This window comes from Salmo trutta, chromosome 3, assembly GCF_901001165.1.
Source record: "Salmo trutta chromosome 3, fSalTru1.1, whole genome shotgun sequence".
In the NCBI taxonomy this organism is placed as follows: Eukaryota; Metazoa; Chordata; class Actinopteri; order Salmoniformes; family Salmonidae; genus Salmo; species Salmo trutta.
The window spans coordinates 22273750-22293761 of record NC_042959.1 but is presented as its reverse complement, the minus strand read 5'-3'; the positions used below and the strand labels follow the sequence as shown (position 1 = coordinate 22293761).

The 20012-nt window shown below is 40.1% G+C and overlaps 1 protein-coding gene across 13 annotated transcripts in view; it reads left to right on the top strand.

The window, feature by feature from the left end:
* Positions 1 to 20012, top strand: part of prom1a (prominin 1a) — a 120750-nt gene that overhangs the window by 41440 nt on the left and 59298 nt on the right. For 9 of the 13 annotated variants that reach the window (XM_029726712.1, XM_029726703.1, XM_029726701.1 and 6 more), the window contains exons 2-4: positions 9770 to 9828; positions 10446 to 10472; positions 17333 to 17538. In XM_029726712.1, the coding sequence (XP_029582572.1) occupies positions 17357 to 17538 (182 nt within the window). In that variant the 5' untranslated portion in view covers positions 9770 to 9828; positions 10446 to 10472; positions 17333 to 17356. The remainder of the gene's footprint in view (positions 1 to 9769; positions 9829 to 10445; positions 10473 to 17332; positions 17539 to 20012) is intronic. The other 4 variants (XM_029726711.1, XM_029726705.1, XM_029726707.1 and 1 more) reach the window with 1 other exon arrangement.

Sequence of the window (20012 nt, the reverse complement as noted above, 5' to 3'; positions counted from 1 at the left end):
TAGCCCTAACATCACTATATCCTCCTGACCTGTTTCTATAGCCCTGGTATCACTATATCCTCCTGACCTGTTTCTATAGCCCTGGTATCACTATATCCTCCTGACCTGTTTCTGTAGCCCTGGTATCACTATATCCTCCTGACCTGTTTCTATTGCCCTGGTATCACTATATCCTCCTGACCTGTTTCTATAGCCCTGGCATCACTATATCCTCCTGACCTGTTTCTATATCCCTAGCATCACTATATCCTCCTGACCTGTTTATATAGCCCTGGTATCACTATATCCTCATGACCTGTTTCTATAGCCCTGGTATCACTATATCCTCCTGACCTGTTTCTATAGCCCTAATATCATTATATCCTCCTGACCTGTTTCTATAGTCCTAGCATCACTATATCCTCCTGACCTGTTTCTATAGCCCTGGTATCACTATATCCCCCTGACCTGTTTCTATAGTCCTAGCATCACTATATCCTCCTGACCTGTTTCTATAGCTCTAGCATCACTATGTCCTCCTAACCCCAACACACATTGTATCTTTAACCCGATATTATGACATCTGCGTTTCATCTACCTTTCAGTCTTTATAATAGTTGTCACAATAAGTCAGGCACAACTGATGTCGTCATGACTCTTTATGATTATGATGAGAACAGATACTGAAACATGAGCAGCATTTTAGGTCAGTAAACTAGCTTGCTGACAAGTCCACAAGAGTATGCCTATACTGTTCACAAGCTACTGCATCCTCATCAGTGTATCTATGCATGCCTATTGTAATGCTTCATGACATTATAGTGTTTAAGTAGCGAGTTATCCCCTAGATCTCTAACTTTGGAAAACTGACACATGCTGAACATATCCTATATTTCAACTATAATTTTCTCTTTGGTTTATTATATGCATGAATAAAATAAAACCTCATTATGCCTAATCACTGTTTACCGAAGATAAAAACAATGTTGCTTTGGGATATTTAACCAGACATAACAATTCCAGTGTAGATGTAAGCTTTTCAAACAGTTCTGCTACTACAGTATGTTTTGTGAGTTTACATTTTTATGTTTAGTAACTGTCTAGCTCATTTTGGGTTCAATGGGAGGTCAAGGCAGACTGTATTACTTCTGCGTGGTCAGTTTGAGGCTGTGTCACTACAACTGTCAACACCAGCTGCAGATTGTGTTACCCATGCCAGGAGCACAGAGTTTCAAAACCCAGAGGCGCAACAACACGAGACTTCCGGGAAGGCTTGCGAAGCAGACCGAGCACACCAGGCTGGGGTTTGGGGTTTGAGAAGTCAATGAGAGAAGTGAAAAATGTATTCCTTAGTTGTTCATTTTCTCAAAATCAAATGGCACAACCTAGATTCTAGCCAATGTCTTAAGTAGTTGAACATGTTATTACTCCAACCTCGTGAAAGTGACAAACTGACACGTTTACATTTTTGTCAATAACTACGTTATAGTGAAAGGAGTGCCTTTGATTTGACGGCATGCACATACGCAGTTTACGAGAGACGGCCTTTAGACCCGATGACGTGTATCTGCGCTTGAGCTTAGCTAGCCAACGTCTCCATGACATCATCCACAAACGTGATCAGGATTTCTTTTGGAGAAGCAGTTTCTGCCTATCTTCATACTGTACTGCAGGGTTCCCCAACTGGCGGCCCGTGGGCCAAATCTGTCCCGCCAACAATATTATGTGGCCCCCCAAATTAATTATGAATATTTTTTTCATTTAAAAAAATAACATAATAATGAAAAATTATCGGACCCGAGATGCAAAAACTCCCAAATGCATTGTCCCAAGAAGGAAGTTACACTACCTAAATAATGCAAAAGTTACATTTTAACTTCATTCATCAGAGAGAATGCAGGACACAGTCAACTAATAAAGCCTGCAGCAGACCATTTTGTGGTGCTGAAACGTAAAGCTGCAACCACAGCGCATTCAAAAGGAGTTGAACCTACACAAGTCGAGTAATTCATTTCATCAACAATCTTCATTTTAATTTGACTTTACAAACAACAAGAGAGGTTAAATGGAGTTTATTTCTTCTGAGCCTAGGCGTATATAAAATAAGAACTGGCTGGGGTAGGCTATAAGGCTAAACAGCATCTTTCACAATCAAAGAATATATGGCCTAATAGAAGTGGGATTTATTTTTTATTAGGCCTACTTACAATTGCAACTGGCCAAAAATGTAGCAACCTACATAAAACAATACATTTAAAGAAAAAAAGGTGATCTCTGTGTCTGAATATCTGTATCGGAATGGCCTGCTCCTGTAACGACAGAACAAACTGTCAGCTTGAGACCTAAATATCCCTGGATAAGCGCTCACAATAATGTTAGTATTTACTAAATACAGTCATATAGGACACTGCGTTACTTACTCAATGGGAAAAGTTGCATCCCCCCTCGGACACGATCTTGTGGATCTCGCGTGAAAGGGTTGTGATTTTGGTGCACAGGCAGTCCTCCATTGACATATGTGAAAGCCGGTTACTGTCTGAGTCTATACTGCGTTCATAGAGGAAAATGAGGACTCTAACATTTAATTTAAAAAAATAAAAAAATAAAAGATAAAACATTGATTCTAACATTGTTAGCACATAAAATGGAAGATTCTTTGTTGGCTGTATTCCTCTGAGCTGCCACCCAAAACACACACAAGGACTCGGCACTCCTGTGCGCATCCCTGATTTGTCTCGATGTCTCAAATTCAGTCAGCTCAGTTTGAATTGCGGGCCTCATCCAGCGAGGGTATTGTTTTCTTAGCAAGGGAGGAGAATTCTACACCTGGGCGGACTGTGAGAGGATCACGTACAAACACAATGATATCCATGGGCATTCTGTAGTCTTCAAATCTGGTGGAGAAGTTGTCCCTCAGCTGCTTGATGAAATCTTCCATGCTGTGGCCTGTCGTTTGTTCAGTGTGCAGAAGCCTTCCAGATGTCAAGTCCAAATCGAACAACTCAAGCTTCCTAGTAAAGGCCTTACGTTTTTCCACCATGTCCACGACTGTTTTCTCTCTTCCTTGTAACTGGAAATTTAACCCATTTAAGTGACAGAATATGTCAGCCAAAAAAGCCGTGTGTTTAGCTTGCAGTTAACAAAAATGTTTCTGCGTCTGGCCTCTGGGGTGGGAAGGCCACTTTGAAAGTTCCACGCGTAGATTCATAATGACGTCTTAGATTGAATTATTTGCAAACAGCGACATTTTCATTGCAAATAAGACACACTGGCTTGGCATTGGAAAAAGATGGTAAGATGAACGCATATCTCTCTGTACATTCTTCCCTGAAACTTTGATTTTCATTATCCACTTTTGTTTTTAAATACTTTTTGAGAGCGACATTTTCTCTTGCTATCAAGCTAATTGTGTTGAATGAATGTTGACGTAAAAAAAAGTTGTGTAGCCTACAGTAAGCTACATAGACCTGTTTTTCCACACCAATCGATGCACAGAGAAATAGACAAAAATAATAATTGAATAGAGACATGGCGATTTTAAGTGTAATCAGATTGAAAGGATTATGTTATTGTCACTGAATTTATTATGGCCTAATCAGATTTGTTAAAAATGTTGTTAAATTTGTAGTGTAGGAAAATGTATTGTGCCAATACTATATAGTAATTATGTTCTGGCCCGCCAACTATTAGCTCAGAAAACATTTGGCAGGAGGCAAAACACAGTTGACAAACCCTGCTGTACTGTCTTTGCCATGAGGCTTTCAAGCTTCAAGGTGAAGTCTCCTGCACCGACCCGCCATCTTTGACGGACCTAAAAACACCTATTGTTTTTGATTCATGCACAAGCGTTTACATCCTAAAATAAAACTCCCAAGTCAGTATACAGAGCAGACCAGTACAATGTTGTAAGGTCAAAATGAGGATGAGAGACTCTCAGACATGGCCCTCCAATAACTACCCGTCTCTGTGTACATTGCCAAAATAGCCGTTTTTCCATTGCACAAGGTGGAACAGGAAATGCATGAGGAACTATTACTTTGTTGATGGTCATGTGTGTCTCATACGCTTTTCAACCCCGTCAGTGAGGTAAAGGTGGCTGGCCAGTTCCTCTCAATTAGTGTTAGAGCGTACCCTCGATCTAATACCATTAGCAAGTCAGCTAGCAGCACAGCGGCTGACATGGGTTTATACATGCTACTTGGAATTAATTGGGTGAACATTATAATAGTAATATTGGTCACTTAGTCACCTTTTTTAATTGCATGCCTTCTCTTCTTCCCACAGCATTAGGTTCAGTGAAGCACAGAGATAATAGTAACACGTCACTCCGATTTTCAATCAGACTATATCTAGGTAGCTAACTAGCCAAGTAGAAACCCATGTGTCAGATAATGGCAGTGTTCATTTGTATTGACAGGCGCTAGGCCTAACTGTTATAACAGATTATAACAGTTTGTGTCAAATCAGGTGCATTATTGCATTGTCTATAGAGTTCACTTGAAATGTTTCAAGGATTTATTTTGAAACCTTCCCATGGGAATATATTATGAATGCTAACCCAGAGCCTACTGTGAGTTTATGGCTGTTTGCCATGTTCCGGAGGAGGATGGCAAGGCTTTCTACTTTTAAGCTGCTGCTTGCCATGCAGGCTAGACCCTCTTCCCTGATATGTAGCCTAGTCCCATACTGTTTGTTGCTAGCTAATGTGATTTCACAGAGGGTAGCTGTAAGTAATCTTCTGATGCGAAAACCCACTATCCTGGTAACCCTCTTTCTCAGAATGTGAGGGGATATTGACAGTGGTCGATTCAAGGTCAAATTGAGCTGTCAGAAAAGTGAAACCAGTGGTCTTTCTTTGATGAATTTTCAACCCTGGGGGAACCAATGGGTGAAAGGTGTGAGCAACTTCTGCTATTTGTATTATGTGTCAAAATTATTTTTACTAAGGACTCTTTTCTGGTGAGGACTGGCATGTACGAGCCATCCATATGCAAACACGTCCTCCTTTCAACACAATTTAATGTCAAGACAAAGATATTGAAGTTGGTTTTCCATGGAACATGTGTTAGTTAGTCGCAATGATCTTCATAAAAGCAAGATTAATTGGGTGAAAGAGAAGCCTGAGGCAACCTCCTCTCTTAAATCACAGTCCATCTTTTGAGTAATAGATGGTCCATCTTCACTAAAAAAGTGCCTGTCAACGATTACCTCCCTCCTTAGGGTGTCTTTATTAACATTTTTGGCTATACTTGCCTGTGAAAAAAAACTGCATTGCAGCAAGAGCATGCCCCTTGTCTCTTTTTTTGCATTCCAGGCCGCTTTACGCCACTGTCATCATCATTTGTGAGAAATTAACACAACTGATGAGAAGAGTGCTACATGCCATGTTCCACCACATTCCCAATATGTCACACAGCGAGAGTGTCAAGAGGGTTTGAGAAGTGGCAATATTGTCGCAGTATTTTCAGTCCTCAGCAGTATCTCAGTAATATGACGTATTATCGAAGCTTGATCCTTTCACCTCATGGAAACTTGGTGATTGACCCTTTCACCTCATGGAAGCTTGGTGCTTGACCCTTTCAACTCATGGAAACTTGGTGATTGACCCTTTCACCTCATGACTTTGCTTTTACCTTGTGTCAGTCTGACAAAATATAATCAGTGGCTTTGTTTTTATCTTTCCAATATGAACAACTAGGCCCTGTATATGTGTTCAGATTTGACCTGCACAGAACATGTTTACTTCAACATGTCCATGTAGGGCAACCCAGCCCCCAAAGTGTCTTGTCTTAAGAATTCAGCGTTCTAAAAAGATCAAATAGGATATTGCAGGATCTAGGACTGCTCGATGTATGGCGTGACACCCACAAGACCGATAAGGAATATACTTTTTACTCAGCCCGCCACACTGAATACTCCAGGTTAGACTATTTTTTCATGTACAGTGCAGATAGACACAGGCTTAAGGATTGTAGGATCGGGCAGAGCGACTTATCAGATCATGATTCGAGTTTACCTTACTCTACACCTTGATAGCAAACCAATAAATACTCTATGGAGACTTAATACAAGCAAGCTGAATGATCCAGCATTCAAGGAATCGAACATCTATCTGGAGAATAACGATAACGGGGAAGTATCTCCTGCTACATTGTGGGATGCAGCTAAGGTGGTTATTAGAGGAAAGATCATAGTCACATCATCTCTCAAGAAAAAGATTAAAGCACAGAAACTGCTGAAATTACAGGAAACACTAAGAAACTTAGAACAATGTCATAGTCAATACAAAGATCCTCTTATGTTACGAGAGATTCAAAAGGTAAAACAGGAAATTTACCAGATTTATGTTGAAGAAGTAGAGAAAAAGCTCAGGTTCCTGAAACAACGATATTATGAAGCAGGCTCAAAGGCAACCAAATTACTAGCATGGAGACTCAGGAAACAACAAGCACAGAATACCATTTTCAAAATAAAAGACCCCAAAACAAAGAAGATCACATTCAAATTAGATTAAATACAGAATGCATTTGAATCATATTACACAATTCTGTACAAGTAACCAGAGAAGGAAGATGCACAGACAATAGGGCATTTTTTGAACTCACTTGATCTCCCCTCAATTGGGACAGAGCAAAATGATAGACTAACTTTGGAAATATCCACCGAAGAAATTAATAAAGCAATATCTCAACTAAAAGTAAACAAGTCTCCAGGCACTGATGGCTTCCTTTCAGAATGGTTCAAGACCTTCAGAGAACAACTAACACCTCTACTTAAGGCCTGTTTTAACTGGACTCTGCGGGAGGGGGGGTCTCCCACCGTCAGGGAGGGAGGCCATCATATCTGTAATCCCAAAAGAGGGTAAAGATAAGAAGGAATGCACTTCATATAGACCTATCGCAATTCTTAACACGGATTATAAACTATATGCATCAATAATAGCCAAAAGAATGGAGAACATAATCCCAGAATTGATTGACTGAGATCAAACTGGTTTCATACAAAATAGGCAGACACAGGACATTATAAGGAGAACACTGCATGTCATGGACCACATTACTCAGAATAAGACAAGTGCAATATTAATCAGTCTAGATGCAGAAAAAGCATTTGATTCAGTGGGATGGGATTACCTATTCCAAGTTATGGAAAGATTTGGTTTCAACAAAGAAGTGATACAGTGCATCAAAACACTGTATTCATGTCCGACCACTAGAATAAAGATAAATGGACATTTGTCACGAACGATAGAATTAGAGCAAGGGGCAAGACAAGGCTGTAATCTTTCACCCACGCTCTTCTCCTTGTACCTCGAACCATTAGCACAGACAATAAGACAGGACCCAACCTTAGAGGGAATAACAATATGACAGGACCCAACCTTAGAGGGAATAACACTATGACAGGACCCAACCTTAGAGGAAATAACAATAAGACAGGACCCAACCTTAGAGGAAATAACAATAAGACAGGACCCAACCTTAGAGGGGATAACAATAAGAGGCCGTGAACATAAGATATGCATGTATGCTGATGACGTTCTGTTATTCCTTAAAGACCCAGGCTCAAGTGTACCTAGATTGATGGATGTTTTACAAACATTTGGAACATATTCAGGGTATGTGCTTAATGTACTCAAGACCCAAGCCCTAGTATATAATTATACCCCACAGGAAGAGCTGAAGAGTAGGTATAACTTCCACTGGACTTCTTCATCCATTAAATATCTTGGACTATTTTTACCAAAAGATACACCCAAACTTTATTGCATGAATTACGATCACATCAACAAGAAAATAAATGATGACCTAGACAGGTGGAATTCACTTCCCTTAGATCTTAGTAGTAGAATTGAAACAATCAAAATGAACATCCTGCCGAGGTTACTGTATTTGTTCCAATCACTGCCCATAGAAATCCCGCCTAAACAGTTTAGAGATAAACGGATATCAAGGTTTATCTGGAACAGTAAGAGACCAACAATTATATATACAACATTACAATTACCAAACAACTGTGGGGGTATGGCCTTACCAAACCTAAAATATTATTATGTGTCAGCCCAATGAGACCTCTGGTGTGTTGGTGCAATTCAGAATATGAATCCAAATGGAAAGACATTGAGACTACTTTGACAGAGACACCCATACAGTCAGTTTTGGGAAATAAGGACATGGTAATAGAAATATACAGTAGACAAAATCAGTGGATTTTCTCTCTGAAGACATGGTATAGGGTAGTTAAGCAAAATAAATTAGACAGAGAGATCAAATGCGGCCTATCGAGGGTGGATCACTCATATCTTTTGGACTTGCCCCGCAATCGAAACCTACTGGGGAGAAATAAGATCTAACATTGGAAAAATAATGGGATTTGACATAGAACAAACATTCATTTCTTTGTACTTGGGTGAAATACCTGATAACTTACACAACAGAGAAAAGTACCTCTTGAAGGTCCTACTGGCAGCCAGTAAAAAGGCTATCACTAGGAAATGACTACAAAAAGACCCTCCCACAGTGACACAATGGATAGACATTGTAAAAGAAATACACCACATGGAGCGTATGACCTTTGCTTTAAGAACACAAGAGGAGAGAGGTCAGGAATACTGGGGAAAATGGGTTTCGTACTTGGAAAAGGTCTAATTCAAAGATGTCAATGTAACTAATATGATGACAGTATGACGTGCACTATAACTGCCAGATCTTTTTTGTTGTTCTTTTTATTTTACTTTATTTGTACTTTCTTTGTGTTCCTACAATAAAAACAAAGCATATATAAAAAAAAGAATTCAGCATTCTCTGTGTTGATCTTGCCAACTCCCATTGTCACACCTCTGAGAGATTTACATCATGTAGGTTTGATATCTGATTGGAGGTTAACTTTACAGTAATAGTATTGGTCATCAACTCAGATTTTGAATCCAAACAACTGAGATGTTTAGAAAAGATTCATTGTTCTTTCTCTTATGTTCCTGACCTGCTGTGGTGAGATACCTACACTATTTCTCTCCTTCTCCCATGAGCTATGGGCCACGACGGCACAAGCCATGGTTTCTTTGTCCCTCTCTCTTTGTCTCTGACCATGCTTAGAATAATGCCTTGTAATACTTGTTAATGATTTGTAACTTAAGCTTCATGCCTTGTATGTGAATCCATTCATTTTACAAAGTAATTAAATACACTTGTATTTAGAATTCCATTCTCAGTCATTTCTTCATTGCTTATTACTGTAACTCAACCATAGTCTCTTGCATATTCCTATCTTTATGGAGTCAGATAAACATTTGAGTAGGCTAATGGCTTAGTCTTATTGCGAGTCGCATGTGATGTGTATACAGTATACAGTATACTGTATATACACATATCAAATATTGCTGCCCACTAGATGTCTAGAGTTCTACATTTCTACTATACGGTATCATCCACCACTACTGAAGATGCAATAGCCTGTTTCTAGATCAGTGGGTAGCTTTGCTGGACACACAGAATTAAATAGAACACTATCATGTATCTCTGGCTGAACACCCATGGATATGATATACTGTAAATAACAAATTATTAGCCATCATATTGTGTAGCTGGTTCTCTGTGTACTATAGCATCACAGTACTGTAAGTAATTTACTACTGTACAATTTAGAGCTGAAAGGTGGTCCTCAGGGGGTGGTGTTGTGAACGTTTCTGTACTGTACTCATGGGGGAACATGATGTTGCGTAACAAAATGTGACAGCGCTGAACTGCGACAAGCGGACCTCACACTGTCTGTTTCCTCCATGTCGTTTCAGATCTCGTCGTCAAAGTCGCCAAGGATAAATTTGGAGCCATTCAGTCGGAGTATCAGAAGGTGAGTCTGTTTGTGTACACACTTTATGTTTATCTGTGCTTTTTCCTAGATTTTTATGATTTGACTTTCTCACTAGTGTCACGCAGTTATTTATGATACGGAAATGACTCATATTTGAGATGTTGTGCGATTGGCACCACTCTATCTATTCTAAAGTAATGTGTTAATTGCTTTTGTAATCCAAGGCGAGACCTTCCTATGTGTTAGTACGCTGGAAGAACAGTAATTGCCTCTGGCAATGTGTACGACTGCAAACTGAGGGAGAAATCAGTCGTGTTTTTGTCTAATAAACACCTTAAATTAACAACTCATTTTTTCTTTGAAGATCTAGGCTTCTCCTGAATCTTCAGAAGAAAAGTGTTTGAATGTTTCCAGACAGCATTTATTTATTGATCAGGATCAAACTGTTTTGAAGCCTCCAGTCAATTGCAGGTCAAAACATTAAATGGAATGTACTATACATTAGAGCCTGTAGATGCTCTTTGTCTGTATGTGCAACTGTCTGAATATGCATGTGAATTTTAAGTTTGATTTTCTGCTTCATCCACATTATTTCTTTGACTCTGCGTTGCCTTTGTCTTCTGCATGCCTTCTTCATCTGACTGGGCAACCCTCAGCCAGAGAACATTGTGCTGACGCTCCAGGTAAAGTTTGCACACTACCTAGCCTCCTTTACCTTCACCCACCTGTATGGTCCCAGTCTTTCCCCAACTATCCCTCACCCATCTAGCATATCTTTAGCTCACTCTGCCATCACATTTATTGAAGTGACCCAGCGGGCAAAACTCGTTGCAATGAGATCAGATGTTGCAATGACAACGTGAGGTTGTACACAGGACATTTTGTTTACATGTCTATAAAAATACCTCTTTATCTGCTTCTAATATAGTTATCTGACATCTCTTCAACCAGAAACCAGATTTCATAACTTGACTGTCTATTCCCATGACAAATGTTGTCCGCTGGGGTGAGGGTCCTAAAAACTACTTAAGGTAAATGGTCATCATTGGAATTCGATTCAAAGTTCTAGGACAGTCAGGATATAACCAATGGGTTTATATGGGCTTTTACTGTAATGTATTAAATGATCCAGAGGAGGCTGGTGGGAGGAGCTATAGGAGGACGGTCTCATTGTAATGGCGGGAATGGAATACATTTTCATTGATTCCATGTGTTTGATGTGTTTGGTACCATTCCAGCCTTTTCAATGAGTCGGTCCTCCTATTGCTCCTTGCACCAGCCTCCTCTGATGTGATCATACCAGTCATACAATGACAGGCACAATTCATATCTGTGTATGAGCAATTTCCAAAAGGGTCAAATGTATTTAGGACCAGGGATTTCCATGGCAACCATTCAGTCAGGCTGAGTCCTCTGCAGTGTGATTTTCCTCTTCTCTCCCAGCCAGCCAGTCAAACCATTGCCATGCTGAGCCTCACTTGAGCCCTAGTTGTGGTGCTGAGGCCAGAACTACAGTTTAATCCCAAGACACTGATATATTCAGTACAGTCATAGTCCATAAAGACCCTCATATATCACATTCCCATACGACTGGAGAGGTTGGGTCATACTGATTTTCATATAGTGCATTCGGAAAGTAGTCAGATCACTTCCCTTTTTCCACATTTTGTTACTTTACAGCCTTATTCTAAAATTGATTAAATTATTACTAACCCATAATGACAAAGCAAAAATAGTTTTTTAGACATTTTTTAAAATGTATTAAAAATAAAAAACAGATACCTTATTTGCATACTTATTCAGACCCTTTGCTATGAGACTCGAAAAAAAATGTACTCAGGTGCATCCTATTTCCATTGATCTTCCTTGAGATGTTTCTTAAACTTGATTGGAGTGCACCTGTGGCAAATTAAATTGATTGGACATGATTTGGAAAGGCACACACCTGTCTATATAAGGTCCCAGAGTTGACAGTGCATGTCAGAGCAAAAACCAATCCATGAGGTCGAAGGAATTGTCCGTAGAGCTCCGAGACAGGATTGTGTCGAGGCACAGATCTGGGAAGGGTACCAAAACATTTCTGCAGCGTTGAAGGACCCCAAAAACACAGTGGCCTCTGGAAGAGGTTTGGAACCACCAAGACTCTTCCTAGAGCTGGCCGCCTGGCCAAACTGAGCAATCGGGGGAGAAGGGCCTTGGTCAGGGAGGTGACCAAGAATCCGATGGTCACTTTGACAGAACTCCAGAGTTCCTCTGTGGAGATGGGAGAACCTTCCAGGAGGTGGCCTGATGGAAGCCACTCCTCAGTAAAAGGCACATAACAGCCCGCTTGGAGTTTTCCTGAAGGCACGTGAAGTACTCTTAGCCCATGAGAAACAAGATTCTCTGGTCAGATGAAACCAAGATTGAACTCTTTGGCCTGAATGCGAAGCGTCACGTCTGGAGGAAACCTGGCAGTATCCCTACAGTGAAGCATGGTGGTGGCAGCATTATGCTGTGGAGATGTTTTTCAGCGGCAGGGACTGGAAGACTAGTCAGGCTTGAGGGAAAGAGGAACAGAGCAAAGTACAGAGAGATCCTTGATGAAAACCTGCTCAAGAGCACTCAAGACCTCAGACTGGGGCGAAGGTTCACCTTCCAACAGGACAACGACCCTGAGCACACAGCCAAGACAATGTGTGTGTGTGTGAGTGGCTTTGGGAGAAGTCTCTGAATGTCCTTGAGTGGCCCAGCCAGAGCCAAGACTTGAACCCGATCGAACATCTCTGGAGAGACCTGAAAATAGCTGTTTAGCGACGCTCCCCATCCAACCTGACAGGGCTTGAGAGGATCTGCAGAGAGGAATGTGAGAAACTCCCCAAATACAGGTGTGCCAAACTTGTAGCGTCATACCCAAGAAGACTTGAGGCTATAATCGCTGCCAAAGGTGCTTCAACAGAGTTCTGAGTAAAGGGTCTGAATACTTATGTAAATGTAATATTAAAGTGTTTTATTTGTAAACTGTTTTTGCTTTGACATTATGGGCTATTGTGTGTTGATTGATGAGGCGGGGAAAAACTGTTTAATCCATTTTAGAATAAGGTCACTCTTGCCAGGCTGGGCAGAGATGCAGAGTTGTTTTTAAACATTTTCTATAGGTAGGCCTAAAAGGTTTTAGGCAAAATAACCCATTCAAAACGGAAAGGTCTTTGAACGTGGGAATATGCCAGGCCTATTGGGCCAAAATCCGATTTTTTTGTATAAATACTTTGCTACAATGACACACTTAGTTTTCTACCCACCTCGTTCCTTACTTTTAGCATGTGCACGTAGTAAGTACACTATCATGCTTTCGGGATAAGTGTCTTTTCAGATTCCACAATGATTCTTTAGATGTGGACACTACATCGACACACTCCCACTCTTGCTCTTGGTCCTCATCTTTGTAAGTCACCTTGATTTAGCACCTGTGTGTTCTATCAGTTTCTTTATGGAAATATTTAGTGAACTCCATGACAGTGGCTAAAGCAAGGGGCTATAGCAACACACAAGTAGACTACAAATGCATGCTGGACTGGGCATGCCCTGACCTCGTGAAGTGAGTGCTACTGGAGTGAAGTAGGAGCGGGCAAGGGCAGTCTTTAGAGGGATGTTTTAACCATGTAAAGGGATTATATGCCTGGTGGTAAGGATTGGACAGAGATGACAATTTGCTGCTACCAATACCATCCCATCATACAACCTCTCGCAATCTGACAGTTATTCTGGAGAGAAAAGTCACTTTTTCTCTCCTTGTTATGCACTGAGAGAATGGCTGTGTGTGTGTGTGTGTGTTTTCACTCCTAATTGGACAAATGCCAGTAGAAAGTGAGTAGCGGACGGCCCACCTGGAATCTTAACCTTGAGAATTAATCCGATCACGTAGCATTGAGGTACACAATGTGCCCTTGCAAGTTTCCACCCAGTTCAAACAGCTGTGGGAAGCATTTGATGGAAAAATCTATTTAACAGTGATTGTGGTGGACGTGCAGAACCCTTAACAAAGACAAACAGAACCGTGTAAAGGCAAAAGAAAAGGCCAAACCGTCAAATAACTGGTCAGACATGGATGGATGCTTTGTTCATTATAGTAAAAGTCACACATTCCCTCCGGCTCTGAGATTTACCACCTCTGATAATGTGGAGAGAAAGAAGCCAGGGCAAGGGGGCTTTAGCTAAGACAGGATTTCTCTTTATCCATAGCCTCCAGGAACTACCTGACTGACACCCAGTGAGCCTTACTCAGCCAAAGAGTGGCTTTAGAAGTTGGATTAACTGAGCAGCCAGAGATTTAGAAACTTTTCCCAAAGTTTTCAAAACGAGCAGAAGAGAAAAGGAGAAAGGTGGAAAAAAAGTTCAGTTCAGAATAGATTTGAGTCTGAGTTTTTTACATTTTTGATTTAACTTTTATTTAACCAGGAAGGGCTCTTTGAGATTTGAAATCTCTTTTTCAAGAGGGTCCTGGAGAGTGCTAAATGGCAAAGCAGCAGGTCTCCAGTGCAGGAGGGTCGCTGGGTTAAGAAGATTAAAATTACTGTGAATCAGTAGGGGCAGCCATGAGAGGAGTCATTCAGACGTTTTGATAGCTGCCGCTTTCACCCTTTTCATATTATGAAGCAGCATAATGTCATTGTGACAAGTTACATACAGAGCGGGAATTACTGATTCCTATAAAAATGTCAAAATTTTTAACACCCTCGCTTAGTTCAGTTGAGATAGGAACAGATAAGTGGGACAGGGACCTTATATAATAAGGGGAGGTGGGAGACAGTGTTCATGATAACTGACATGATAACTTGAGTGCTCTAAAGTTTGGTCCATTGAGTGCTGGAAAGTTTTGTCCATTGAGTGCTGGAAAGTTTTGTCCATTGGGTGCTCTCAAGTTTGGTCCATTGAGTGCTCTAACGTTAGGTCCATTGAGTGCTCGAAAGTTTGGTCCATGTGCTTAATCCTCTATGGTCATGACCTCTACTCCATCTCACCTAGCTACCCCCACTGTAGCTTTCACTGTTAGAAAAAAAGGGGCTATCTGGAACCTAAAACAGTTCTTTGGCTGTCCCCATAGGAGAACCCTTTGAATAACTATTTCTGGTTTCATGTAGAACCGTTTCTGCAGAGGGTTCTACATGGGACCCAAAAGGGTTCTACCTAAAACTAAATAGGGTTCTACCTGGGAACCAAAAAGGGTTCTCCTATGGAGACAGCCGAAGAACCCTTTCGTAAATTGTAAAGTAACTTTTTTGGTCTGTAATGTATTTTTCGTTATGTGTCGGACCACAGTAAGACTGGCTGTCGCCATTGGCGTCGGCTAGTGGGGATCCTAATAAATCAAATCAAACCAAAACCCTTTTTTTCTAAGAGTGTAGCTAACTGAAGTAGCATTGCTATTTCTGAAGCAACATTAGAAGCACTAATTCTTTCTTTGCCCTTCACTAGAATTAGTCTCATATTCGTTAAACTAATGGCACCTATTGAACTAATCATTTGTCTTATTTTTTTGTTGTTGATTACATGCATGTCCTTTGTGTTGATGTTCCCACATTTAAAGCAATTGTTGATGCAAAATGTCATGCAATGTATGTTTCTATTGATTTGACATTGTTAATGGCAGGGATCATCAACTATATACACTACCGTTCAAACGTTTGGGGTCACTTAGAAGTGTCCTTGTTTTTGAAAGAAAAGCAATTTTTTTGTCCATTTAAAATAACATCAAATTGATCAGAAATGCAGTGTAGACATTGTTAATGTTGTAAATGACTATTGTAGCTTGAAACGGCAGATTTTTGTATGGAATATCTAAATAGGCGTACAGAGGCCCATTATCAGCAACCATCACTCCTGTGTTCCAATGGCACGTTGTGTTAGCTAATCCAAGTTTATAATTTTAAAAGGCTAATTGATCATTAGAAAACCCTTTTGCAATTATGTTAGCACAGCTGAAAACTGTTGTTCTGTTTAAAGAAGCAATAAAACTGGCCTTCATTAGACTAGTTGAGTATCTGGAGCATCAGCATTTGTGGGTTCGAGTACAGGCTCAAAATGGCCAGAAACAAAGATATTTCTTCTGAAACTCGTCAATCTATTCCATGCGAGAAATTGCCAAGAAACTGAAGATCTCATACAACGCTGTGTACTACTCCCTTCACCGAACAGCGCAAACTGGCTCTAACCCGAATAGAAAGAGGAGTGTGAGGCCCCGGTGCACAACTGAGCAAGAGGACAAGTACATTAGAGTGTCTAGTTTGAGAGCAGACACCCCACAAGTTCTCAACTGGCAGCTTCATTAAATAGTACCTGCAAAACAACAGTCTCAACGTCAACAGTAAAGAGGTGACTCCGGGATGCTGGCCTTCTAGGCAGAGTTCCTCTGTCCAGTGTCTGTGTTATTTTGCCCATCTTAATCTTTTCTTTTTATTGGCCAGTCTGAGATATGGCTTTTTCTTTGCTGCTCTGCCTAGAGTCGCCTCTTCACTGTTGACATTGGAACTGGTGTTTTGCGGGTACTTTTAAAATGATAAACTTGGATTAGCTAACACAACGTGCCATTGGAACACAGGAGTGATGGTTGCTGATAATGGGCCCCTGTACGCCTATGTAGATATTCCATTAAAAATCATCCGTTTCCAGCTACAATAGTCATTTCCAACATTAATAATGTCTACACTGTATTTCTGATCAATTTTATTTTATTTTAATGGACCAAAAAAATTGCTTTTCTTTCAAAAACTCGGAAATTGTGACAAGGAAAAAGTGACCGGTAGTGTAGTGTAGATTCAACCAATTTTTTTCTGGAGCTGAATGTCGGGGGGCCAGAACATAATTACAAATAATTTGTATACTGCAAATTGACCACAAGATTCCCAAACAGATATAATATTTGACTAAAACATAATAATTTCGAACCTTGCTTTCATTTGTATACACGTGTCTCTATAATGCTTGAGAATACTTGGGAAGAGATTTCCAAAATTAAAATCAATTGGAGCTGATTTCCAGGTGTTTTTACAGTCTTTTATGTCCAACAATGAAAATGTATTTGTTATTTTATTTTGCTCAGAAAACTTGCGGGTGAAATAAATCCACCCGTCGGCCGTCGGTTGGGAAACCCTGGTTTATGGTGTTATTCCTGTTATCGTTTGCATTTTTGCGGCATAGTATGCAAATAGTATCAAAATCACACTGATTCAGAAATGACGTCAAACGGTATCACTGTGCCATGCCTACTGGCTTAAAGTGTCACACATTTGGCATTGATTTTGAGGATAATATCTCCACAGCCATCAATGCCAGGTCGCAGTTGTAAATGAGAACTTGTTCTCAACTGGCCTACCTACATGGCCATGGAAAAGCCTACTATGTACTGTATGAAATGACATTTAAGGAAAGTGTCAATGCCAACTGTGGGCTCTCATCATCATTCTGGAATCATCTACTGCTCCCTCTCTACTTCTCCCCCTCTCCTCACTCCCTCTCTTTTCTTCACCCTCTCCCTCCTCCCATCTACTGCTCCTCTTCTCTCCAGGCCATCTACTATGAGACAGGCTTCATGGTGTGTGCCGTGCTCGGCCTGCTCTTCATGGTCCTACTTCCCCTGGTTGGCCTCTTCTTCTGCCTGTGCCGCTGCTGCGAAAACTGCGGCGGCGAGATGCACCAGCGCCAGCGGAAGAACGCTGACTGCCAACGGGGCCTGCTCACCACACTGCTCTTCGCCACCTCGCTCATCATCACGTAAGTCCACATCTGTTAATATCTTACTTTCATGTATCACCGAGTACGTTTACATGCACACTAATAATTCAATATTAAACTGATAATGGAAGTAGGCCGGGTATTGCAATAGTCATGTAAACACCTTACTCTGCTTATTTTAATCAGCGTAAGGTCATAATCGAAGTAAGCATACGCCGTTTAAAACACCTGGTTTTCTGAGCAATCTTTCTACATGTAAACAGCTTAATCAGAGTTTCAGCTGTGTATTTGATCTGTGCGTCTACCCTCACCAGCAGCACAAGCCTCCATCTTTAGAGCGAGTGAAGTGAGTTTGGAAAGTATGTATCTTAGAAATTGTTTTCACATACAAATTTTATATGTCCGAACTCAGAATCAAATAGGCTTCCCAAAAATAAGGTGGTAGAAAGTTTATTTTGATTTGCGATTTTCTGCGTGTATCTGTGTCCAATCATCAGGTAGCCTGGTTTCAGATGTGTCCATGTAAACAAGATTATTAGGGAAATTGTTATTTTTGCAAAGCATGTAAACATTTATTTCGAGCTATTATATTCATCTGACTATTCACAATAATCCTATTTATGTGTGCATGTAACCATACTCACTGGTGGAAATGAACTAAATCTGCGGGAAGGGTTCACTTAGTTCTGGTCCCCTTCTGCCTAAAAGCATTGGACCTAAATGGTTTTCAATTGAAAATGTTGTTCAAACAGGCCTTGGATGTCATTTAAGGGTGCCTTTGTGCTCCGTCCGGATTATAATCTAGGGAAAACACTGGGTAAATATGAAGGCTACACTAGAAGGTTTGAGCCCGCCTTGGCTACCTCAGTCCTCCTACTATAAATGTAACACAATACAACCACACATTAATCACAGCTTATATCAAGAGACCCCCCTGGAAATCTTCTTCAAAAGACCAACTACTACGTTTTTTATGATAATTTATAAACAAGGTGGAATGGACATTTTACATAGACACAGTGCCTTCAGAAAGTATTCACACCCCTTTACTTTTCCCACAGTTTGTTGTGCTACAGTCTGAATTTAAAATGTATTAAATTGAGATTTTGTGTCACCGGCCTACACACAATACCCCATAATTTTGAAGTGGAATTCTGATTTTAGACATTTTTATAAATTAATAAAAAATGAAAGACTGTAATGTCTTGAGTCAATAAGTATTTAACTCCTTTGTTATTGGAAAGTCTAAATAAGTTCAGGATTAAAAATGTGCTTAACAAGTCATAGAAAGTTGAATGGACTCACTCTGTGTGCAATAATAGTGCTTAATATCCCTTTGACCATGGTGAAGTTATTAATTACACTTTGGATGAGAAGGAAGCCTGTACAGAAAAAAATATATTACAAAACATGCATCCGGTTTGCCAAAAGGCACTAAAGTAAAACTGCCAAGAATTGGGCTAGGAAATTAACTTTATGTTCTGAATACAAAGCATTATGTTGGGACAAATCCAACACAACACATCACTGAGTACCGCTCTTCACATTTTCAAGCATGGTGGTGGCTGCCTCATGTTATGGGTATGCTTGTCATCGGCAAGGACAAGGGAGTTTTTTTAGGATATAGAGCTAAGCACAGGCAAAATCCTAGATGAAAATCTGGTTTAGTCTGCTTTCCAGAGAGGGAGACAAATTCACCTTTCAGCAGGACAATAACCTAACACACAAGGCTGCACTGGCGTTGCTTACCAAGACGACATTGAATGTTCCTGAGTGGCCTAGTTACGATTTTGACTTAAATCGGCTTGAAAAGCTATGGCAAGACTTGAAATTGGCTGTCCAGCAATGATCATCAACCAACTTGAATTGTAAAAATAATAATGTGCAAATATTGTACAATCCAGGGCCCAGATTCACAAAACACTTCTTACGCAAAAAGTAACACGCTTCTTAAGAAAAGAAGTTCATAAGATAGTTCGTAAGTGCTTTTCCTCAACAATATCTTAAGATTTAATGATTTTCTTACAAACTTCTCAAATATCTTCTTACAAATCTTCTTAAGAGGTTTGTTGCTAGGCAACCGTTTAACTAGCAATGGCAATCGTGTTAGCATATTTTAATGTTCTAAAACATGTTCTTGGGTTTAAAATAATCAATACTGAAACTTTCAGATGAAGTTTGAGTGAATTAAACATGGTCAATTTTTTTTATGAACTTTTTCTCTCACTGCCCTGAGTTTAAGACAATAGTTTAGCTATTTTGGGATTAAGAATTATTTTCAAGAATCTAATTTCATCTTAACTTTTTGCTTAAGGAGAAACATAAGAAATAACACCAAAAAAAATCAATAACCTTTTTGAGGAATAGCAACTTTGCTTAACTTTCTTCTTAAGTCTATAGTTAAGGGAAAAATGGTAGTTAAGAATACATTTATTCTTAAGAAGGTTTTGTGAATCTGGGCCCAGGTGTATAAAGCTCTTAAAGACTTACCCAGAAAGACTCACAGCTGTAAT